This window comes from Diplotaxodon limnothrissa, linkage group LG1 (assembly GCF_057381915.1).
Source record: "Diplotaxodon limnothrissa isolate DT_005_m linkage group LG1, D_limnothrissa_male_GT1.1, whole genome shotgun sequence".
Lineage (NCBI taxonomy): Eukaryota > Metazoa > Chordata > Actinopteri > Cichliformes > Cichlidae > Diplotaxodon > Diplotaxodon limnothrissa.
Window position 1 is genome coordinate 4,333,620 of NC_140596.1, and position 25,383 is coordinate 4,359,002.

Consider the following 25,383-nt stretch of genomic DNA (forward strand, 5'->3'; position numbering starts at 1 on the left):
AGGGGACGAGGGCTCATAAATACATAGAGGGCACACAGGGGGAAGAGAGAGCTCGGGGAGAACTTAGACATAATGGGCAGGGGAAGCATGGAATAAAATACAAACATACAAGGAAACTAAGAACACTGGGCCAACATGGCCCAGGACCATGACAGTACCCCCCCCCTCAAGGGCTGGCTCCAGACAGCCCAAACACCGAAAAACAAAACCAAACAGAAAACAACCCAGGGCGGGCGGCGGGGGCCCAGGACGGAGGGCCCGGAACAGAAAACAAAAGAGCACAGCAAACACCGGAGCCCAAGAAAATAACCCAAACACAGAGCAGTTCAGGGGGCCGACCATGCGGAAGGCAACGGCGGAGACGTGGAAACAGTTCAGGAGGCCGGCCGTGCGCGAGGCAACGGCGGCGACGTGGAAACAGTTCAGGAGGCCGGCCGTGCGCGAGGCAACGGCGGCGACGTGGAAACAGTTCAGGAGGCCGGCCGTGCGCGAGGCAACGGCGGCGGTGAAGGAGACGACGGAGCAGTTCAGGAGGCCGACCGCGCGGGAGGCGGCGGCGACGATGACAGTGCTGGTCCGGGGGCCGACCGTGCGGAAGGCGACGGCGGCCACCCAGGAGAAGAGGGTCCGGGGGCCGGCCGTGCGGAAGGCGACGGCGGCCACTCAGGCGATGACGGTGCAGTTCAGGGGGCCGGCCGTGCGGAAGGCGGCGGCGGCTCTCCAGTGTCAGGCGTACTGGCCGAGGCCCGGTGGGCACAGGACCAGGCGAAGCACAGGCTGAGGCTGCAGCGGACGAAGGCTCAGAGGAGGCTGGGCCAGACGAGGACGAAGACTCGGAGGCTGGGCCAGACGAGGACGAAGACTCGGAGGCTGGGCCAGACGAGGACGAAGACTCGGAGGCTGGGCCAGACGAGGACGAGGCGGTCGCAGATGGCGGCTGGACAGGCTCCTCGGGCCCTCCAGCTGATGCGGCGTGAGGCTGAACGGGCCCCTCGGACCCTCCAGCTGATGCGGCGTGAGGCTGAACGGGCCCCTCGGACCCTCCAGCGGAGACAGGAGGCTGAACGGGCCCCTCGGACCCTCCAGCGGAGACAGGAGGCTGAACGGGCCCCTCGGACCCTCCAGCGGAGACAGGAGGCTGAACGGGCCCCTCGGACCCTCCAGCGGAGACAGGAGGCTGAACGGGCCCCTCGGACCCTCCAGCGGAGACAGGAGGCTGAACGGGCCCCTCGGACCCTCCAGCGGAGACGAGGAGGTGCTGGCCGGGCTCACTGGAACCCCCAGCGGACGAGGTAGATGGCGGCGTGGGAGCCGCGGAGTCCTGGATGAGCTCATCCGAGCTTCCAGCAGGAGCTGATGTAGAGCCAGAGAGGTTTGGGACCCCTGGCTGAATGTTAAGCCGAACAGAAGACCGTATTGCCGTCGGGGACTGGGCCAATGGTTCAGGTGCGAGCTGAGCTGCTGGACACACGGGGACCTGAGCTGCTGGACACACGGGGACCTGAGCTGCTGGACACACGGGGACCTGAGCTGCTGGACACACGGGGACCTGAGCTGCTGGACACACGGGGACCTGAGCTGCTGACGGTGGAGAAGTAAACGACTGCACAGGGGACTGAACTGATGTCTGTAGTAACGGTGGTGGTGAGAGTGGAGTAGGAGTAGATGACTTCACAGGAGAATGAACCAGAGGTGAGTGCACAGGAGACTGAGCTAGAGGTGGTAGTGGTAGTTGAGGGGAAAGTGGAGCTGGTGATTGAGTGGATGACTGTACTAAAGGAGGCTGCACTGGGGACACTGGAGACTGCACTGGGGACACTGGAGACTGCACTGGGGACACTGGAGACTGCACTGGGGACACTGGAGACTGCACTGAGGGTGGCTGCGAGGGAGCTAACGGAGCTGGGAAGGGCTGCGAGGGAGCTAACGGAGCTGGGAAGGGCTGCGAGGGAGCTAACGGAGCTGGGAAGGGCTGCGAGGGAGCTAACGGAGCTGGGAAGGGCTGCGAGGGAGCTAACGGAGCTGTCGATAAGGCTGATGATTCCTCTACCAACTGAGCTATTGACTGGGCTAAGGATTGAAATAAGGTTTGTAGTAAGTCAGGCTGTGGATGTGACTGTGCTATGGGAAGCGAGGCTGAATGTGGTGGAGGTGGCGACTGAGCTTCGGGCCGGGCGGCTAACAGAGCTTCGGGCCGGGCGGCTAACAGAGCTTCGGGCCGGGCGGCTAACAGAGCTTCGGGCCGGGCGGCTAACAGAGCTTCGGGCCGGGCGGCTAACAGAGCTTCGGGCCGGGCGGCTAACAGAGCTTCGGGCCGGGCGGCTAACAGAGCTTCGGGCCGGGCGGCTAACAGAGCTTCGGGCCGGGCGGCTAACAGAGCTTGGGGCGAAAATGGTGGTGGTGGAGTTGGTGTCTGGGCTACAGGCGGCTTCTGAGCAGGAAACACAGGACACTGAGCTACAGACGGCTGCTGAGCAGGGGACTGAGCTGAAAGCGGACGGGCAGCTGACTGAATAAACATAGCTCCAGAATAAACAGTTCCAGATGAAACAGTCTTAACTCCTGGGTCCGAAGGAGCATCAGAAGCACAGTCTTTTGAACCAAAGTGGAAACGATCGCTCTCAAAATAAATACTGTCATTTTCTGGAACAGGAGGAACAGAAGATCTAGAGTTCATGAAGCCGACGTTAGCGGCCTTGGGGGAAACGGTACGTTTATCCCTCGACACAGAAGGCGAACGTAGGGGGACTTTGTCACTCACCCTAGGCGGTTGGTCGAGAAGAGTCCCAGGCTCCTGCTGTGAAGTGGAAACGCTGGGTGAGTCGGGCGGCACGATAATAATCCCTAACATCTTGTAGAAGGCTTGTGCAGGCGTGAGCTGATTGCTTGCAGGCTCGTAGTAATCCTCCCGGGACCGGCTGGAGCGTTTTCTGCGAGACCTGGGCGTCCGCGGAGAGGAAGCAGGTGAGTGGACCGAAGGGTAAGCAGCTAGTGAGGAGCGGCAGCATGGAGGCCCTCCAAGCGCTAGCCGAGTCCCGTCAAAACGGGAGCTGCGCTTCCACGGTGAGTCCGCTGGATCCATTACTGGTGACGTCGTACTGTCACGAATCGCCGTGCGGCAGGCAGGAGTAGGACCCAAAACGCAGGACTCACAGGCACGAGGGAATGAACTCAAAACTCAGCTTTATTCGCTGGCAGAACAAATATACAAACTGAACTAAACTGGGAAACCACAAACTAGAGAGACACAGGGAGATCCACACACGGCATGAGGGACGACGTCACACTGAACAGAGGGAGACGCAGACAGAAATACACAGAGGGTTAACGAGGGAAGTGGGAACACACGGGGAACACAGGTGACACTGATAATCATAACGAGACAGGGCGGGGTGAACTGAACACTGACGGGAGAGGTGAAACAGGAAGTACAGGAGGAGAGAGAGCACGAGTAGAACACCAACGTAACAGGCAGGGGAGACATGGAATAAACACGAAAGGGGACGAGGGCTCATAAATACATAGAGGGCACACAGGGGGAAGAGAGAGCTCGGGGAGAACTTAGACATAATGGGCAGGGGAAGCATGGAATAAAATACAAACATACAAGGAAACTAAGAACACTGGGCCAACATGGCCCAGGACCATGACAGGAAATGTCTGACAGACAAACGTTTATTTCTATACTCTGAGTGAGCACAGCTTTTGCGCTGTCCATGGTCCTGAAATTATAAGCATTTTATCAATTTAACATTTTGTTGTTTATTTAAGTGTGACAAAACTTTATTAAGGAGAAATATCTTTGAGATTATAAATGTAAATGGATTGATCAGACAGGTTTGATGATAACAAACAAAAAACAACAACCTCAAACTATTTCAATACATAACAGGGCTGCTATTTAGACTTCCTATGCCTGATGTCCATCCAGGGCCTGAATTTTTTTTTCAGGGTCCAACGTCAACATTTTCTCTCTGTTGTTTAGCCATCTTGCTCTGAATGTCATCGTACAGGCTGTGAAATTCCTGTCACAGAAGCCACAGTATGTTGAGAAGAACACGATGCCAAAAAAACGAAGATTTGGATGTTTTTTGCTACTGCTATTGCATGGCTCCTTTTGGTTGGAGCTTCCAGGTCATTCCTGACTTCACTGAGCAAACTTGCAATTAGATGGCTTGGTAATCTCTACATTTCTATCACATCTCTGTCTGGCATTCCAAATAAATTGACCCGAGTGGAGAAATGCCTCTTCAAGCACACACATCTAAATCTCTGCTATGCCTCCCCCGTTTTTTTAAGGGTGGTAAATGCCGGTGCAATTAGTAAAACATTTTGCAAATGTGAGTGAAGCAATTTGCTAGATTGATTTAAATATTTTCCTCCCTTTATTTTGCATCTATATATGCATATGCAAGAGGGTCAGTTGCAACTATCTCTCACGTGCAATCATCTCACTACACTCTGTCTGAATCGACTGTACCTTTTCTTCATTTTTCATCTTTAAATGCTAAACATCTAAACACTTAATGTGTAATAGCATTTTCAGTTTTTAAATTTAAATTCTTCCAGCATAAGTAGAGCCAATCTAATGATATCAGGTTTATCAGCTCTTCAGACCCTTTAATTGGGAAAAAAAAAGTCATGAGTTAATTCAGAAAATGGATGTGGAAGTGTTGTTAGCGTGGCAGCCTGCTGTATGAGACCTCGTCACCTTCCCTATCCTACTTATCTGGTTCATTAAACAGAAAATGCACTTTCATGATTGAATTTTAGTTATTTTTTCGTGGAACAACAACCTCCATTCACTGGGGCAGCATTAGATGACTACAGTGTGATCAGTGAAGGAAGTCTCCAGAATCTCACATATAATAACAAACTAATATATCTTCCCAATTTCTGCATATTGATCCCACAATACAGGCACCCTGGAGCGTAGACAGACGTGAGAAGAGAGAGAGCGAGGACTTTCGCACTTCTCAACAACGCATCTGCCAAAGGACAACTCTCCTGGCAGGAATAGTTTATAAAGTCCTCATGTTTGGAAAACTGCATCAGCTGGTTTTAAGCAGTTACTCATCGTGTGTTTCGCACTCTGCTCCCCCCTGAGCACCATGCATTTTACTCTCTGCTTGTGTTATGTGGACATTTCAAGGACTTTTTGTTTACTACATTTTTTACCTTTCCATCAATATTGAGAAATGGAGCAGGGGGACTGAGAGGGAGCCTTAATCTCAGCAAGGCAGATTTAACTAGTCCTTTCTTTGTGCACCCTTATTGAATTCCACATTTGTTCTTGAAATGGGATTTAAAATGTCAAGGAGGGTGTAAGTAATGCTATAAGTAGAATATTTTCATAATCCTTGAGACTGTGAATCAATGAGAGTGTTTACTTCAAAGCACCAAAAAAAACCTGGAAATTACGGTTGCATATCCTACACACAAACACGCACACACACGCACAAACACGCACACACACACACCTGTGTTACCAGTGTGCAGTCTGCAACTCGAGATGATCTCAGAGTCATTAATCCTTGTATTACATTTTGCTATGAAACCACTAACTTACATGTTTCGTGAGTTTGCTCCTTGCTGAACTGCAGGTTAAAAGCATTTGAGTAGTTTTGACAGAGTATTCAGAGTGGTGTCTGACACTGGTGCTCTCTGGCTCTCAATTCAAGTCCCTATGATAGAACCAGGGTCTATTAAATCAATGCACTCTACAGCTAAGAGCCCTTTGATGACAGTGGAACCATTTAAAAATCTTCAGTGAAGGCGCACCCTACAGGGAGAAGTTGCTGACAAATCTAAGTGTATTTTTCTAAATTAAACGAGTGAAAATTACAAAAACAAATAACTACATGGAGACTTTAATTGTGCAATTATTTCATTTCAGTTTCCATTATTCATCTTAAAAAACACACAGTCTACGTTTCTACAAATATTGGAATGTGTGTGCCAGCTGTTCTCCACCGTGCCTTCTCTGTGCACATTAATTTATCTCAACCTTCTTTTAGAATGAGAAGAAAATTCTTTTATGCTCGACTCTCGCTTCCACACTTTTCTTCCTTCTCTCCCTCTGCTCTCCTCTCATCTTCGGAGAGCATCCGCTGGCCTCTCTGTCTGCTTCTATTTCAATATCTCGGAAATCATAAAAATCCTTCAGCCATGTCCCATTTCTCTAAAGCGAATTTAATTCTGAGCAGACAGCCGATGTGGCGTACATCAGGTAATGATGGATGCTGCTGAACATGTGAAGAGAATATGCTGGCTGAGCAAAACCTCGACTAATTATTTTACCAGCATAAGTAATGGAAATAGGCTTCTCTGTGCGAGCACTGACAACAACTGAGATCCCACGAGTCAGACGAGAGGAATTAATAATGGGCGTAATCTTTCACTTAAAAAACATCTTTACCTTGGAGCGTTGGAATTTTTGGAAACACTGGAAACAAACAGTAATCAGCCTGCATTCATTTTGTATGCCTGGAGATGAGTCTACAAATAATGAGCATATTCCCCAAAATATTATTTAGTTGGTATTAATATAGGTTTTACCTGTTACTGTAGGTAATGTAGAGTGTGACTGTCACAGACCATCAATCAGAGCGAGAAAGAATGCAGGCTGATGACAAGTGCGAAGATGGAAATGTGAGCTTGGTAGGTCATAATGAAATGTGTCACGTACTTTGATATGTTGTAACAAAACTGATGCAACTTAGTGGAAAATTAAAAACCCCAAAGCTCAAGTGTAAATTAGTCAAGTACAGGTTTTTGCAGACTCAGAAGCATATGGATTTATAGTCTCTTTAGGGGGAGATCAAGTTAATACTCTCCAGGGTATAATGTTCACAGCTCTAACTTAATTGTGATTTACAGCATTCTGCACACATTGTCTCATCTTCACTGAATTTATTCAAGACAGGAAGTATGGTGCTGGACTGGGACTTAGATAGCACCTTTCTACTCTGCTGAGCACTCAAAGCTCTTTCTACTGCAGGTCTCATTCACCCAGTTACACACATTCATACATTGTAGGGCTGCCACAAACGATTATTTTGATAGTCGACTAGTCACCGATTATTTTTGCGATTAGTCGACTAATCAGATTATGCATCCATTGAACATAAAACGTACAGCTTATTGCACCAGCAGCATCTGCTCTTATATAACTATCATTAGCTTACAGCTTTAAGTGTTTAAGGTCTGTGCTAACTAAAAATAAAGACAAGATGATAGTTTATTACATTTTAATGAAATTTGCAGATTGTTTCGGTGAAATTTAATAAACTCCTTGCTATCTAAAATATAACAGGACAACGGAGTATATTCTCAGCATCTCACACTTCTGATAATCAGCTGTCTGCTTGACGTTTATTCAGCTGTGTAAAAACTATAACTTTAATCTCAGCCAAACCGATTTACTCAGGAACAAATAAAATACTAAAAAAGCCAAACAATAACATTTTTAAGTTATCTAAGTGACTCATATATATTTAACCTGAGTAGCGAAAGACAGCGGTGGGTTTGAAAACTGTTTGCCGGGAGTCCGGTGTTCTCACCGGCTCTAGTGACCTAGCCCCCGGCTAACTATCGAGCTAGTGGGTAACAGACGTCTCCGAAAACGTCGGAGCGCTTTTGAAAATATGTGGTGTCTTGATAAACTGAGCAGATATTTGAGGTTTACACAGCTACATTCTCGCCTGAAAATATGTTAAACGTTTATTTTGTGACCCAGAAAGAATAATAAGAGTAATATTAAAACTAAGTAGCTGCCGCCATTGTTGGAAACTGAGCTGGGCTGCGCTATGAATTCTGGGACAGAGCTACTTCTTCTTCGGGGTTTAACGGCAGCTGGCATCCTTGTACATGCAGTGCTGCCATCTTCTGTTTCAGTCCGTTATTACACTCTTAAATCCTGCTACTTATTCCTGCGTCTTTTGTGATCTTACAAAGCTTCAAACGATGCGTCGACTATTAAATCAGTCGTCGACGATTTTGATAGTCAACGTAATCGTGACTAGTCGACTAATCGTGGCAGCCCTAATACATTGCTTCTATGCCTAAGTGCTTTCTAACATTCACACAGGACTGATCCCCTGACTTTCTGATCGGTAAATAAGTTGCTGTACCAAGCCGAAAGATGCATATTTACTGTTTTATATACTGCATAATTAGTGAACTATTAGCTTCAGAGACAGTGACAGAAGTCATTTGTACCTTACAAATAACAAAAAACCCATAGATATTTCAATATCTGGTCATTACAAGATTTATTTGACCAACAGCACCAATCCAACATACTTTTAAACTTCGGGTCACAGTTATATTAATTAAAAACCAGATAAAAGACAAAATATAGAGTTTGTGGCTGGAGTAAGTGGGGAACTTGATCCCCCAACATTCCAAATGGTGGACAACTCACTCCATCTCATGAGTCACAGCCATTACCAAAGTCTAACACGTTTGCCTAATCCTAGCAAATCAATCCACACCCCTAACCTAAACAAGCTGATTAGAGAATTAGAGCATGCAATAAATTTGTGCCTGAGAATTTCATCTTTTATTTCTCAAACAAATGTACTGAATATGATACAAAACACATGTTCTTGCTTTGGCTACATGGTAGGTTGGTAGACCTTTTTTCCTTTTACAATATGTTTTGGTCAGAAAGTCAAGAAAGTTACTTTCAGACGCTACGAGAACTAGTGAACTACTCATTTGGAGGCTCAGACAGCAGGGAGCATGTTCACGTGTCACTGCAGAGTTAATCTTACCTGCCAGGCGAAGTGACCCCGAGTTGTAGATGGCGTCATCTCGGAGTTCCCTCACGTGTACGGTAACAGTGGAGACAGCATCTGGCCAAATTCCATCTGACACCCGAACCTGGAACTGGTAGGTGCCTGGTGGGGCGTTCTCTTTGATGATCAGGAAACCAGTTCGCTTGTTCAGAATAAAGTAACTGATGGAAAGAAATAAAACACAAGTACCCAAATCAGAAAAGGAACCCATTCAGATGCTTTTCTGCCATTTCACATAAGACGAGCAGTCAACAGGGGTGATTAAGTTTGTCACCCTCATTTAACTACACATGAAAACCTGTCTTTCATGTATTCAGCCAACATCCCTCAAAAGCAAGCTGCTAACCGGTGCAGTTATATAAGAAGTAATTACTAGTAATATAATGCATTCTGTGAAGGTGGAGGTCATTCAAGTAGCTAACAAATGCACCAACCTCCTAGCTACAGCTGACACAATCACCTAAGACTGAATGATGTGTTTGCAGCATTACATTTCAGTGCAGGTAAACACGGTTCATTGACTGCGCTACACAGTCTCAAGCTGCTGAATCTATAGGATTCACCAATGGAGAGGCACACTGATTACATGGCTTTATGTCTTTGAGAGTTTGTAAAGACCTGTAATTTTCAGTTATCAGTGGGTTAAATAGCTAACTGGAAAGTATGACTGAATGCCTAATGTCTATGGTTTGTATAGTGTACAGCACAGTATTTAAAGAATTATGTTGTAGTTCATGTCCTTAGGTAGCTTTAATCCGATGGAATGGCAAATATACCAAATAGCAGGAACTAGAAGTTGGATTCTTTATTTTAAATACTGGCAGACTCGTTGCAGGCTGGCTAATGCTGCAATCACACTGGGGAAAACAGTGGCTGGAGGGAACACACAACTAAACTTGTGACCTTGTTGTTTTTGAAATGGTGAAAACAAAACGAACCAGCGTTAAGACAAAGTCACCCTGCTATCAGTTCATGATTGAATGGTTTTAAGTTGCAAATTAAGCAGTTAACCGAGATAAACAGTGGAATCTCCTTCTGACTGAGGGAGTCGGATAGTCACCCTCTGTGTCATGGAACGCTGTGCGGCAGGCAGGAGTAGGACCCAAAATGCAGGACTCACAGGCACGAGGGAATAAACTCAAAAGGCAGCTTTATTGCGTAACAGAAGATGATAGGCGATACAAAACTAGACTGGGGAAAAACTAACATACGCAGAGACACAGGGAGATCCACACAACATGAGGGACGACGTCACGCTGAACAGAGGGAGACGCAGACAGAAATACACAGAGGGTTAACGAGGGGAGTGGGAACACACGGGGAACACAGGTGACACTGATGATCATAACGAGACAGGGCGGGGTGAACTGAACACTGACGGGAGAGGTGAAACAGGAAGTACAGAGGAGAGAGAGCACGAGTAGAACACCAACGTAACGGGCAGGGGAGACACGGAATAAACACGAAAGGGGACGAGGGCTCATAAATACATGGAGGGCACACAGGGGGAAGAGAGAACACGGGGAGAACTTAGACATAATGGGCAGGGGAAGCATGGAATAAAACATAAGGAGAGGCGAGGGCTCACAGATACACAGAGGGGCACACAGGGAGACATGAAGGGCAAGGGATCAAAACTAGAAGCCATAGAATAAATCACACAAGTACAATAATACGAAAATCACAAAGAACTAAAAACGCTGGGTCAGGAGACCCAGGACCGTGACAGTACCCCCCCCTCAAGGGCTGGCTCCAGACAGCCCAAACACAGAAAAACAAAACCAAACAGAAAACAACCCAGGGCGGGCGGCGGGGGCCCAGGACGGAGGGCTCGGAACAGAAAACAAAGAGCACAGAAAACACCGGAGCCCAAGAAAACAACCCAAAACACAGAGCAGTTCAGGGGGCCGACCGTGCGCAAGGCAACGGCGGAGACGCGGAAACAGTTCAGGAGGCCGACCGCGCGGAAGGCAGCGGCGGCGGCGAAGGAGACGACGGAGCAGTTCAGGAGGCCGACCGCGCGGAAGGCAGCGGCGGCGGCGAAGGAGACGAGGCAGCTGATGAGGATGCTGGGGCAGACGAGGCAGCTGATGAGGATGCTGGGGCAGACGAGGCAGCTGATGAGGATGCTGGGGCAGACGAGGCAGCTGATGAGGATGCTGGGGCAGACGAGGCAGCTGATGAGGATGCTGGGGCAGACGAGGCAGCTGATGAGGATGCTGGGGCAGACGAGGCAGCTGATGAGGATGCTGGGGCAGACGAGGCAGCTGATGAGGATGCTGGGGCAGACGAGGCAGCTGATGAGGATGCTGGGGCAGACGAGGCAGCTGATGAGGATGCTGGGGCAGACGAGGCAGCTGATGAGGATGCTGGGGCAGACGAGGCAGCTGATGAGGATGCTGGGGCAGACGAGGCAGCTGATGAGGATGCTGGGGCAGACGAGGCAGCTGATGAGGATGCTGGGGCAGACGAGGCAGCTGATGAGGATGCTGGGGCAGACGAGGCAGCTGATGAGGATGCTGGGGCAGACGAGGCAGCTGATGAGGATGCTGGGGCAGACGAGGCAGCTGATGAGGATGCTGGGGCAGACGAGGCAGCTGATGAGGATGCTGGGGCAGACGAGGCAGCTGATGAGGATGCTGGGGCAGACGAGGCAGCTGATGAGGATGCTGGGGCAGACGAGGCAGCTGATGAGGATGCTGGGGCAGACGAGGCAGCTGATGAGGATGCTGGGGCAGACGAGGCAGCTGATGAGGATGCTGGGGCAGACGAGGCAGCTGATGAGGATGCTGGGGCAGACGAGGCAGCTGATGAGGATGCTGGGGCAGACGAGGCAGCTGATGAGGATGCTGGGGCAGACGAGGCAGCTGATGAGGATGCTGGGGCAGACGAGGCAGCTGATGAGGAGGCTGCGGCAGACGAAGGCTCTGAGGCCGGGCCAGGCGAGGTTGCAGAGGCTGTCGCAGATGGCGGCTGGACGGGCTCCTCGGGCCCTCCAGCTGATGCGGCGTGAGGCTGGACGGGCTCCTCGGGCCCTCCAGCTGATGCGGCGTGAGGCTGAACGGGCCCCTCGGACCCTCCAGCGGAGACGGGAGGCTGAACGGGCCCCTCGGACCCTCCAGCGGAGACGGGAGGCTGAACGGGCCCCTCGGACCCTCCAGCGGAGACGGGAGGCTGAACGGGCCCCTCGGACCCTCCAGCGGAGACGGGAGGCTGAACGGGCCCCTCGGACCCTCCAGCGGAGACGGGAGGCTGAACGGGCCCCTCGGACCCTCCAGCGGAGACGGGAGGCTGAACGGGCCCCTCGGACCCTCCAGCGGAGACGGGAGGCTGAACGGGCCCCTCGGACCCTCCAGCGGAGACGGGAGGCTGAACGGGCCTCTCGGACCCTCCAGCGGAGACGAGGAGGTGCTGGCCGGGCTCACTGGAACCCCCAGCGGATGAGGTAGATGGCGGCGTGGGAGCCACGGAGTCCTGGATGAGCTCATCCGAGCTTCCAGCAGGAGCTGATGTAGAGCCAGAGAGGATTAGGACCCCGGGCTCAATGTTAAGCTGGCTAGAAAACCGCACTGCTACGGGGAACTGGGCCAAAGGTTCAGGTGCGAGCTGAGCTGCTGGACACACGGGGACCTGAGCTGCTGGACACACGGGGACCTGAGCTGCTGGACACACGGGGACCTGAGCTGCTGGACACACGGGGACCTGAGCTGCTGGACACACGGGGACCTGAGCTGCTGGACACACGGGGACCTGAGCTGCTGGACACACGGGGACCTGAGCTGCTGGACACACGGGGACCTGAGCTGCTGGACACACGGGGACCTGAGCTGCTGGACACACGGGGACCTGAGCTGCTAACGGTGGAGAAGTAAATGACTGCACAGGGGACTGAACTGATGTCTGTAGTAACGGTGGTGGTGAGAGTGGAGTAGGTGGTGGAGTTAATGACTTCACAGGGGAATGAACTAGAGGTAGTGACGGTTGTGGTGCTGGTGGTTGAGTGGGTGACTGTGCTAAAGGGGACTGCACTGGGGACTGCACTGGGGACTGCACTGGGGACTGCACTGGGGACTGCACTGGGGACTGCACTGGGGACTGCACTGGGGACTGCACTGGGGACTGCACTGGGGACACTGGAGACTGCACTGAGGGTGGCTGCGAGGGAGCTAACTGAGCTGTGAAGGGCTGCGAGGGAGCTAACTGAGCTGTCGATAAGGCTGATGATTCCTCTACCAACTGAGCTATTGACTGGGCTAAGGATTGAAATAAGGTTTGTAGTAAGTCAGGCTGTGGATGTGACTGTGCTATGGGAAGCGAGGCTGAATGTGGTGGAGGTGGCGACTGAGCTTCGGGCCGGGCGGCTAACAGAGCTTCGGGCCGGGCGGCTAACAGAGCTTCGGGCCGGGCGGCTAACAGAGCTTCGGGCCGGGCGGCTAACAGAGCTTCGGGCCGGGCGGCTAACAGAGCTTCGGGCCGGGCGGCTAACAGAGCTTCGGGCCGGGCGGCTAACAGAGCTTCGGGCCGGGCGGCTAACAGAGCTTGGGGCGAAAATGGTGGTGGTGGAGTTGGTGTCTGGGCTACAGGCGGCTTCTGAGCAGGAAACACAGGACACTGAGCTACAGGTGGCTGCTGAGCAGGTGACACTGGAGACTGAGCTACAGACGGCTGCTGAGCAGGGGACTGAGCTGAAAGCGGACGGGCAGCTGACTGAATAAACATAGCTCCAGAATAAACAGTTCCAGATGAAACAGTCTTAACTCCTGGGTCCGAAGGAGCATCCACACAAACGGTTTCTAAATATATAGGTTGGAGAGCAGAATATTGTCCGAGTTGGTCCGACTTGGAAGTGGCATGGAAGAAACAGTTAGTGTCACTCACCACCGGAGTTTGCTCAGAAACGTTAGGGCGGCGGCGGCGTGAGCGCCGTTTTCGCCGAGAGGGGGGAGGAGATGAGCCGGGCCGCGAATCCTCCAGCGGACCGGGCTGAACGTCCTCCGACCCCTCACACTGGAGAGGCAGCTCCGGGCGGACGCCTACGGTGGAAACAAGGAAGTCCCGGATGTGGGGGTGCAGCGCGCCGAACAGCCACGGGAGTCCGGACACCATCCGCTGTAGACGGGCGGCTACGACCTCCCGGTGTTCGTCTCCTGGCAGCGCCTCCCACTCCTGACAGTGGTACTCCACCGTATAGATCAAATCCTCCCGGAGCTCAGCGGAGGGGTTGTGAGTTGCTGGGTCCATAACTGGTGACGTCGTACTGTCATGGAACGCTGTGCGGCAGGCAGGAGTAGGACCCAAAATGCAGGACTCACAGGCACGAGGGAATAAACTCAAAAGGCAGCTTTATTGCGTAACAGAAGATGATAGGCGATACAAAACTAGACTGGGGGAAAACTAACATACGCAGAGACACAGGGAGATCCACACAACATGAGGGACGACGTCACGCTGAACAGAGGGAGACGCAGACAGAAATACACAGAGGGTTAACGAGGGGAGTGGGAACACACGGGGAACACAGGTGACACTGATGATCATAACGAGACAGGGCGGGGTGAACTGAACACTGACGGGAGAGGTGAAACAGGAAGTACAGAGGAGAGAGAGCACGAGTAGAACACCAACGTAACGGGCAGGGGAGACACGGAATAAACACGAAAGGGGACGAGGGCTCATAAATACATGGAGGGCACACAGGGGGAAGAGAGAACACGGGGAGAACTTAGACATAATGGGCAGGGGAAGCATGGAATAAAACATAAGGAGAGGCGAGGGCTCACAGATACACAGAGGGGCACACAGGGAGACATGAAGGGCAAGGGATCAAAACTAGAAGCCATAGAATAAATCACACAAGTACAATAATACGAAAATCACAAAGAACTAAAAACGCTGGGTCAGGAGACCCAGGACCGTGACACTCTGGGCATCCAGCGCGTCATCGTAACTGCTTGTAAATTGTCACTGAACGTAGAAATATTAAATACCACACAACTACTGATTTTCCCCAGTCATTGTCCTCGTTTTTACTTGAGTGTGACTGGGCCATATACAAATTTCTAACATGTTTATTTGCTATGATAAGAGGTAATACTCCAAAAAGGAGTTATTAGAAAAGTCAGACTTTAGTAAAAGCTTTAGAAAATTTAAGGTTTTCTAAATTGTAAATAACATGTCACGGAGAAGGTATTTGCAACAACACACGCTGTTAAAGACATTTAATGGCATCATACCAAACAGAAGTGATGATGTTATTGTTGTGATATGTTAATGTATTAATTTTAATTTCAATTCAGGTTCGATTTTTTTTGTGCAGGTTTTCTGTGCGCAGAGACTGTGCCAGCAATGCGCAATTGCGCACCCGCGCAGCTTAGAGGGAACATCGGTGACAATGGTATTCAATTTACAGAAATGTTGCAAGTAAACATAATCTGGAATTTCACTGATTCATCCAACATGATTGTTTTGGTATGCTGCTGGCACACGGATCAGCATACCAAACTGTGATCTCCTATATATAAAACTGTTACTCTAATATTACGTAAAAAGTGTGAATTAATGAAACAGTTTATGAATATGTTACCTAACATAAAAGCTCAAATTATATGCACACTTTTTCCTCTTTCAGTTGGCTGCACTTCTGATACAACTGTCCAAGCTGAAGACAGTCCAAAATAAATATTCTTTCATCCCTTTCAGCCTGGACTTTTATTCTGGATTTTAGTGTTTACTCTGTTAATCAATTGCCCTCTGGGACAATAATAGAAAGTGAGTAGAGACGTTGCATTAGGGAGAGGGAGGCAAGGGGGAAAATGAGACTGACTAATAGGCACAAAGACATGCAAGGAAGCAATTTTGCTTGGTCCTTGTCTCCATGCTCCCTTTGTACAGTAAATGAGCTCATTCAAGTTTAATTAGAGAGGAAATCCAAAGCAGAACCTTGGCAAATCAAATAATAAACCACTTGTGGAGACAAGAGCTGTTTTAACTCATTTTACAGCACATGCTGTGGCATTCATCACGTCTTAGGTCTAGCACTTAATTCCAGGATTGACATCACTGAAAGACAATTTTACTGTTTTAACTGGTTAAACTATCAGTGGTTCCTCATTTAGTACATCTGAATATGCTGAAACCTGATTCTATTGACCCTTATGTGAACTATTTTGTTACAGGTTGTTTCTGGTGCCAACACTTGTCTTTCTTCTGGTGTCTTACCATTTTGCACAATGCTACCCCAGATGACTGTGTCTACATACACATTACATAAAACGTCACCCCATCTCTCACCTAGAGATCATTAACCCAACTCAAACGAGCAAAACTGAATCATCCCTGGACTGGCAGGCAGACCAGCTGTATGCTGGAATTAGTTTGATATCTTAGTGCTTGCATCACCACTTCAGGTGTCCTTAATGTGGCATGAAAATGAAAGAAAATCACAACTAACAACTAAAATTTAATCTAAACAAGTAATCCTCCAAGCTGCACAAACAGCACAGGTCTCTCTGTGTAGCCGGCTGTGCAAAACGTGTGCCAGGACCATTGACAAAATATAACAGCTTCGACAGCCTTACTCAGCATACTTTGTATTGTTTCATCAAAAAACACTTTAACCAGCCCTAGCTTTCAATTTCAATAATCTATTCACAACTTTAAGACTTATTTCATTGGTTCTGTTTGGCTAACGATTTAAACTATTATCTTGTTTTATCATCTGTTTATTTTAGAAATTCAAAACATTTTAACCACTGGCCATACATTTGGCAAAAAAGTGAGTTTTTATTTAGAAATCATGCTAAAGTAGCGACTGGATTTCAACTTTTTTGTTTATCTAACACATCGTCCTATTAGTTATTGCTTGTTAGACAAACATGTGATTGCATATATGTTGGTACCCCCGTCCAGAGTATGTTTGTACTCCTCCACTTTGTGGAAAACATTGTTCCACCAGAACATTTATTTTTTACTTATTTTTTCCCCCGCACTGTTTAGCTAAACAACGCAGTAGAAAACAGTAGAACATCCACACCCAAACACTGAAAATACTGTTTGGTGAACTGAAATAGAAACACACAGTAGGTCTTGAACCTCCCCTCATCTCCACCACATTTTGCTTGGAAAAATGGGAAACAGATTTAGTCTGCAAACATACATGTATAAGGCAAAAACAGAGTTTGCACAATTCTAACAATCTTAAAAGTCGGTATTTGGTATAACCAACATGACTGTCAGCCAATGTTCATCTGCTGCAGATGTTTTTTACGCCTGCAACTCTTCACCCATCTTAAGGATAAACTGACAGACTGCCAAGACATGTGAAGTTTTCAGCTTATAGCTTTTTGGGAATCACTTTATTGCTGCAAAAATATTCTTCTACACCTGTCAAACTGTGTTACATTTGGCATTTTTTTTAGACAAAAAAGAAAATGGGAACAAATTATGCATTTTTGCAACAGGCTGCTATTCACAAAGTGAGTCCTCTGCTTAGTTTTCTAAGAGACACAACATGTAGACACAACATCAATTCATCCCTTAAGTTAGGAGCCACTTTTATGTGGCCAGGTACAAGGACTGGACTAAAAATGAGTGAAAAAGCAACCAGTGTCCAATGTTACATGAAAGCCTGTCTAATTTTAAGCAAAATATGAGACTTTTGCACAGAACTCTAAAAGCAGAGGTGAGTGCGCTATAGTATGATATGTATTAAGAAAAGCACAACGGTGTGTTCTGAACTTAAGTCGGGTTTGAACCATGACGAGATGAGAGCTGTCGTGAAGTTCTGATACCTTATATTGCACCCAGTCCTTCATAAAGCCTGAACTCTGACTTTGAGAGAAAAAGTAGCAAAGTTTGTCATTTTGAGTTCAACACAGCATGAAAGATGAAGACGAAGGTGTCATAGGGTACCGGAGTGTCACTTCGGGACTCGTCTGTGCATGTGTGTGGGAGATTGTCAAAGTGCGAAGCGTTGTGGCTCAGTGTCACTTTTAGCAAGTGAAACTCTCAAGCAGAGTATTGGCACAAACACAACATCGTCATCCGACGGCAGGAAAACACACATGCATTAACAACAAAAATGGAAAGAGAAATTGAGAAGAGGCATTGAGGAAATAGAATCAGAGGAAGAAAATTGGACAGGATGGTAATGGTAATAGAAAAATAGGATGGTAATAAACAGATGGATATTTCGCTCCGGGAGTTGTTGCTTTGCACTATCTAAATGTCTAAATCAATCTAACGACTAAAAAACAAGGAGGTGCCGCTGATTAGCCGTAAAAGGCAACTTGGTTCAGGGTATGAAAGAAGTAATCTGGCACACAGAAACTCCTGCATCACTGACGTCAGGATGTTAGACATTTCTTGGAAAGAGTAGATGCCCTGCCATCATTCGCACTCATTTAAAATAGCTTATGACACATTTCTGATTAGAAACTGCTGACCCATTGAATTAATTTGTTTTAATTTACCTTGGCACATGTCCTTCAAAGACATACGTCTTGTTGTCCCAATCATCTGGGTCAGGAGAGTAGACCTTTCCGAGCACTGTAGTTGGCATACGGCCTGAAAAGAGAAAATGCATCCGTTAATCAGTCTGCGTGAGAATGATTCAGCAGCACTAAATATGTCAGAGAATTAAAGGATAACCCTCTGTTTTTGCTTTTGGATTGATATATACTGTACATGTGTTTAAGTGTGTGTGCTTCATGTGTTTTACATTCATTAGAATAAAGAAAAAGTGGAAAAGCCTTGAAATCACAACACTACAAACAGTAGCTTTTCAAACACAGGAAAACAAAATCAACAATGTACAAACATAGTGAAAAACAGCAGAAACAGCAAAATATCCAAAGACACTCAGGTCTCAGCAAAACTGAGAAGTGACATTGCAGGTGACACTGGGAGAAAGAAATGCAAAAGAGAAAATGCTGTTTGAATGCATAATGATTATAATCAAGTAGAAAGAAGTGTTGTTGTCATTACTCTTTCTCCTCCAATTCCTCACACTGTACCATGTGGGAATTATTCACAGGGTACCCTTCAAAATTTAAAAGGCAGACCTTGACATGTTGAATTTTAGCTGGATTGTCTTTGTGAAACTTAACTTTTGAGAAGAGTTCAAAACCACTGAAATGTGCATTTGTAGCTCTGAATGGCAAAAGAAGATGAAGCATTGCTAATCCAAGTGCAAGCATATAAACAAAAGCGACGTACTGTACCTATCAACAGAGAGGCAGCAAGGCCTTAACTGCCTGACGTGTACTTCTAATGCATAACTCAACCTAACTGACAACGCAGTGTGCCGTGAAGCCTGTGTAAGTCTGAAAACTACATGGACGCTTTCTGGGACTAAAAATCTGAGATTCACTGCCTGAGTTCAGACAGACCAGAAACGCAGTACGCTGTCAGAGAATAAACATTTAAAGTGTAATTAACTGTGTGTCAAATCGAGCACTATTTGCCTTTGTGACCCTTAGAACGGCACCGTGGGAGTCACGGCAACTAAATAGTGATCATGTGGGGAATGATGATGTAGTGACAATGGAAGAGTTGAGGCGGAGGTGAAAAACACAATAAACACAGTGTGTGTGTGTGTGTGTGTGTCTGTTTGTGTGTTTTAATTACTGCTCACTGATTAGGAATTAATTAGCTGGCACTAAGAGAGTCACCTACAGAGAGAGAAAAGTTTGAGGGCAAAGTTCAAAATGTGCTTTAAAAAGTAGATGAAGGCTGTTTTATTAAGTAGATGCTGGTTGAGCGACATTTTAAAACTTTCCCACCGACCTCCGTCTGTCAAATAATGTTAAATTCACAAAGAGACAGACTTTTAATTTGACAAAGTAAAATAAAATCACCCTAAAGACAAAAGGGAATTTTCAAATAAACCCTCCAATCGGTGTCGTGCAGCTAATCTGTGAAGGCCAGAAAAAGGTGGTTTTGCCTCAAGGACACCCAAGCTGATTGTTGATAGCACAGAGTCGGGCTGGGCAGTTACCTGGATTTAAATGTGAATTATAATGACTTCCAAATATTATGAAAACACACTAATTGGTGAAAAACAAGTACATTTATGCATTCAGTTTTACTTTTTCACCACCGCCTACTCACCCCTGTGACTATTAATGAAAATTTTCTTCTCCCCTGCCACGTGTGCATGATCATTTTGGTCACCGATGGTCACAGTCAGGGTGCTGGTCACCGTCTTGGCTGGACTTCCACTGTCACTCATAATAATAGGAATGAGAAACTCTTTCTGGCGCTCGCGGTCAAATGTCCTCAAAGCTGTTAGTGTGGCTGTGCCGTTGAGATTGTCCTGAAGGTAGAAATCGTTGCTGTAGCGATATTCAGGGGGGACGGCAAAGTGGAAAGGAGGACCATTCTCAGGCGAGTCGTGATCCACAGCTTGAAGGAGGGTCGACGTTTGGTTCAACCTTACTACCTAAACAAGATGAAAAAGGATGAGGGGTTGTAGCTTTGTTCACTGAAGATTTTTTAACTACACAGTCAATCATTATCATTTGCTTCGTCTTTATGAAAATCTATACATAACAGTACAGTATGCTATATGGGATTAAACCTACCTGCGGTCCAGACACATTCTCAAAGACTATTGGAGAGTACGCTGCTTCAAACTCTGGTCCGTTATCATTCACATCCAACAGAGGCAGCTGAACTGTGGCGCTGCCTGTCAGAGCTGGAACACCGTGATCAGTCGCAATGACAACTAAGTGATGCTGGGGTATCCTTTCCCGATCCAGAGGCCGAGCCACTGACAGCAGACCGGACTGATCAATGGTGAACAGACCCTCAGGGTCTGAGTCCTCTGACAAGCTATAGGTGATGTCACGGTTCTGGCCTGAATCAGAGTCGCTGGCTACTAAATGGGCCACACTGGTTCCCACAACAATGTCCTCAGGTAGTGGAGCAAGTGACATGAAGTGTGGAATGAAGACAGGAGCGTGATCGTTATAGTCCTCCACCTCCACCACACAGTGCAGAAGGCTGGAGAAGTCCAGGTCTTCAACCTAAAACAGGAAGCGCACAAATATCACACACATGCATAATAACAAAGATCTAATTACTTCTTGTAATTAGAGCCAAAATAATTTCACAGTGCACTAAACAGTTATTGTTTTTGCAATTATTTTCCCGAGCAGACTTCCAAGTTTCCAGAGCCAACAGCTTACCTAAAATAATCAGACAAAAGCAAATAAAGACATTAATTTTTTCACAGAAGAAGTGTCATGCCACGAGATTTTTGCATCACTTTGACAAAGTTGTTATTGGGATGTGGCTTATGGATTGTTTGTTTAGGACAACAAAAATGTTGTTGCCCTTAACGAGGTAACCAAACAAGAGTAGAGTTTAATTTTAATTTAATTTTAAGAGGTTAAGGAGGCGTAAAAAGAAAAATATTAAATCAGAGTATGAAGCCAATTATTCACCATTGGGAAAGTTAAAAACATTAATTAGCATGTTGCAGTCGTTTCTGTGAGAAGCTTGACTGCAAATATCCAAGGAAATACACAAAAACCGCAATGTTAAGAGTAGAAAGGCTTTATGTGACACAACCAGTGTAATTTGGTTGTATTCTTGTAACTTCTAAGAATCAAAGAAAAGAATTAAGACTACTATATGTAGGAGGAAGTGTTTGGATTGGCTCATATCATAAAGGAAGAGCAGCTTAAGTTGTCTTCAAAATGGCCAGTTCGAAAGCATTGGTGAATTTTTTTAAATCATCAATTATAAAAAAGCAGATAGAGGGTTCCCCTTGGTTCCCCTTGGTTCCTCTGGGTTCCTCTGGGTGTGCAACACTTATATCCATTTATATCCTTTTAGAATTCGAGGTTACTTTCCAGCAACTTTCTGTCAGTTCTACCAGTATAAAAACTTGCCTGGGGGACTTTTCTTATTCTTATCTGTAACTGACATATGACACTGACACTGACAGACTGCCTTTATGCTATTGTCTTCACCTTCACAACTCTTTACGTTAGCTGTTGATGGAAGGGCTGACAGGTTGGTTTATGAGATTTATGATCATTGCTTACAAAATTCTAAAAGCCTGTCCTCCCATCAGTTTTGACAATACTCAAAACTTTCCAGGATTGTTCTGCATGTGAATGCAGCCAAACTTTAAACGCTGATTAAAAATCAATTTATTTTTAAAACCTTAAATTCTGTGTAATTTTCCATCTTCCATTCACATGTTTCATACTGTCAGCTGAAGGTTCACATGACTATTATGAAAAGGAATCCAATGAATTAGAGAGAAATCTGAATCAAAGTCATTTTCAATAGTGAAAGCCTTTGTAATTGAAATGCCTTCCACGTACCTTCAGTGTCAGGTTGAACCTCTGCTCGCTGTGCCGTTCGTAGTCCAGACGTTTCTTAAGCCGCAAGGTGCCGCGCTGCTCCTGCTTGTGACTGACCATATAGAACTTTTGCTCCTGGTCTCCAGACACAACACTAAAGGTCAGCTGGGCGTTTTCACCAATGTCCCTGTCCTCTGCTGCAAGATCCAAGACCTTAGAACAAGTTACAACCAGCAATTACATTGTGTTAAGGGAACTGGCTATTTACATTTTGACAATAAAAAAATAAAAAGCAAAGTGCTAAATCTCCGAACAATAAAGATAACCCAGGTTTTCTGAATGTAGTTACGATAAACATGGACATGACTGTCTCTGCACATTTCTGACAAGAGCAAATTATCCATCATTTTCAATATGATACAGGAAAGCTTGCAAAAATAACTCCCGACTGTGTTCATTTGTTAAGAATAGGATTATCAATATCCCTGCCCCATCCACACAGAGGACTTCCCATGATGCAGTGCAGTATAAAACTGAATTGTACTGAAAACGTTGACATAAAGGCCCATTTAACAATGGAATAGCAGTTCCCTCCTCTGAGCATCTATCTCTCATGTAAAACTGGTGATCAAGAGTTTCTTGCTTTTCTAAGACAACCCTACTGCAAACTAGTTCCACTTAGGAAAACAAAGAACTCACCTCTGAACCTATGAATTTTGAGGTCTGATTAAAAGTCATGGCTGGTCTAATAATCTCCTGTAAGAAACACGAATGAAACCTGCAGCTTGTCAGATGAATATTAGGTGTTAAGTTTTAATGTGAATTTAATTTCAAGATTTGTGAAGATACCAGAATCCAATCATTCTCATAATGCACGAGCCATTCAGCAAGTTTGATTCCAAAAAATAATTATATCTGGTCACAATGGAATGCAGCCAAACTTGCATGTTTTCTTGTTATTTATTTTTGTTTTTCAAACACACTAATAAACAAATTACCACAATGTTGTAGTTCTGTGCTTGTTGATGCCTTTGGTTTTATTGTTTCAGATCTTTTAGTGTCAGCTAAAAAAGGCGACACTAAAAGATCTGGGATGATTTTGTTGCAGATGTTAAATATAGGAATTGTACCAGCAACTATTCCAACAATAGGAATTGTTGGGATTGTTGCTGCTGTTGGACTCGATGTGCAGCTTGCCCCTGGTGTGGCCAAAAAGTATAAAAGTATAGAACCTGCCAAACAAAGTTGAAGGAGGTTGGCTCTGAAACACACTCATAAACTGAGTGGTTGTAATAATTTTTGTCCCTTTCACTGCTCAGGGACATTTATCTTGCTGTATTAACCCTTGTATGGTGTTCGGGTCTGTGAGACCCGTGTTCAGTTTTTTTCAAAAGAAAAATTAAACAATTAATTATTTTTTCACGTGTAAATGTGTTGTGTCTTTCCACTCACTCCACTTGATTATAACTGATTTATTTATAACATTTTATATAAAAGAAAAACGAGAAGCACATTAATTCATAAATGTGATCTAACAAAGGTAAAGGGAAAAAAATAATCATGTTTGCTGTTCATATGTCTTGTAATTGGGATGAAGTAAACATCTGTTGAGTAATTTAACATAAAATTGTTTGATAGTGTTAATTTGGAAAGCCAAAACTCTAGTGGGTCCACCAGACCCATGAACACTGGCTGAGTAACAAAAATACGAACACCACACAAGGGTTAAAGCTGCAAAAATTTTCTGCGCAGGAAAATGTTTCGTTTTCTGTCTGAAATTAAAAGGAGAGGAAAAAATGATTTCTGAAAAACGTGTTTGTGTGTAAACACAATAAAGAAAAGCCATTATGAAAAATGCTTCATGTTGTACTTGAACTCAGGTCCTTCAACATACAAGAGAGTGGTGAGCGAGTGGTAATTCTGACACTAAGCCAACATGAAAGAAGTAAGAGATAGCTGGCTGTCTATTCTGAGTTGAAGCACACAGAACACAATCAAGACAGCTGTTCTGAGGTATGAATGGCCTATCTATGAAAAACGGTGTGAGACTAGTTAGAAAAATAACTGATAGCATATACTGGGAATGCTGCTTTGCAACAACTCCACCAATAAGAAAACGAGCAGTGAGCTGTCTTAAGGGCGATGGCAAGCTACAATGTAGCTTGCCATCGCCAGTGTGTGAATGTGTGTGTGAATGGGTGAATGACTGAATGTAGTGTGAAGCGCTTTGGGGTCCTTAAGGACTAGAAAAGCGCTATACAAATGCAGGCCATTTACCATTTAAGGAGTATTGTTTTTGTGATAGCAACACCAGCCACCCACCTCTGCATTGGGCTCTGCGTTCTCAGAAATCCTTGCCAGGCAGGAGTGATCAGTGAACCTCGGAGCGTGGTCGTTCACATCTTTGATCAGAATAGTAGCAGTTCCCGTTCCTGCCATCCCTCCCCCATCCCTGGCTTCTACCACCAGGAGGTAAGACTCAACTTGTTCCCGGTCTAGCCCACCTATGCCTACAGTGATGGTGCCTGTGGTGGGATTGATGGTAAACATTTCTGAGAAGGTGGGGACTCCGCCCAGCTCTGCATTAGTGGCATCTAAACTACCCACAATCCTGTAAGAGAGCACAGCGTTCTGCCCCACAGCTGAGTCATCCAGGTCGGTCGCCGTCATTTCCATCACCGATGTCCCTGCTGCTGAGTTCTCTGCTACTTCTCCGTGACAGCTGGGAGCGCACGTGAAGATGGGCGCGTTGTCATTTATGTCCCATACATTGATGATGACATCTGTGAAACCCGTCAGACCTTCGCCGCCCTCATCTGTGGCCAGGACAACGAAACGCCAGACAGCGCGCTCCTCACGGTCAAGCGTCCGCTGGGCATAGATCTTCCCTGTGACCTCATCAATTATGAATTCACTGTCTGCACCTTGGCCGTGGAGAGAGTAACGCAGGGCCTCCTGGTCAGCGTCCTTATCTGGGTCAGTTGCCGTTACCTACAATGTGAAAGGCACAGTGAACCAGGCGAGGCAACAATCTTACAATCACGGAGCTTTTACACCGTTGCTGACTTGGTTGTGATATCACGACTCACAGCACTCCATAAGTGCCCTGTGCAGCTTTGTACTCTCTGGTATTTAAATCTGGCAAAGGGCCATCTTTTTAACCCCAAGCCTCACCTTTCCTCCCCCTCTTCTGTCTGCACATTTTGCTCATCTTCAACACATTAGCAGCAGTAACATCAGGTCAGGCCAAAGTTGCTTTAACTTAA

At 46.5% G+C, this 25,383-nt stretch overlaps 1 protein-coding gene across 1 annotated transcript in view; it reads right to left on the reverse strand.

The window, feature by feature from the left end:
• LOC146639282 (neural-cadherin-like) overlaps positions 1-25,383 on the reverse strand; it is a 347,375-nt gene that overhangs the window by 151,795 nt on the left and 170,197 nt on the right. Inside the window, exons 19-24 of the mRNA XM_085358982.1 lie at positions 24,440-25,108; positions 22,139-22,330; positions 20,384-20,827; positions 19,911-20,241; positions 18,272-18,365; positions 8,778-8,962 (exon numbers count right to left, since the gene is read on the reverse strand). Of these exons, the coding sequence (XP_085215108.1) occupies positions 8,778-8,962; positions 18,272-18,365; positions 19,911-20,241; positions 20,384-20,827; positions 22,139-22,330; positions 24,440-25,108 (1,915 nt within the window). The remainder of the gene's footprint in view (positions 1-8,777; positions 8,963-18,271; positions 18,366-19,910; positions 20,242-20,383; positions 20,828-22,138; positions 22,331-24,439; positions 25,109-25,383) is intronic.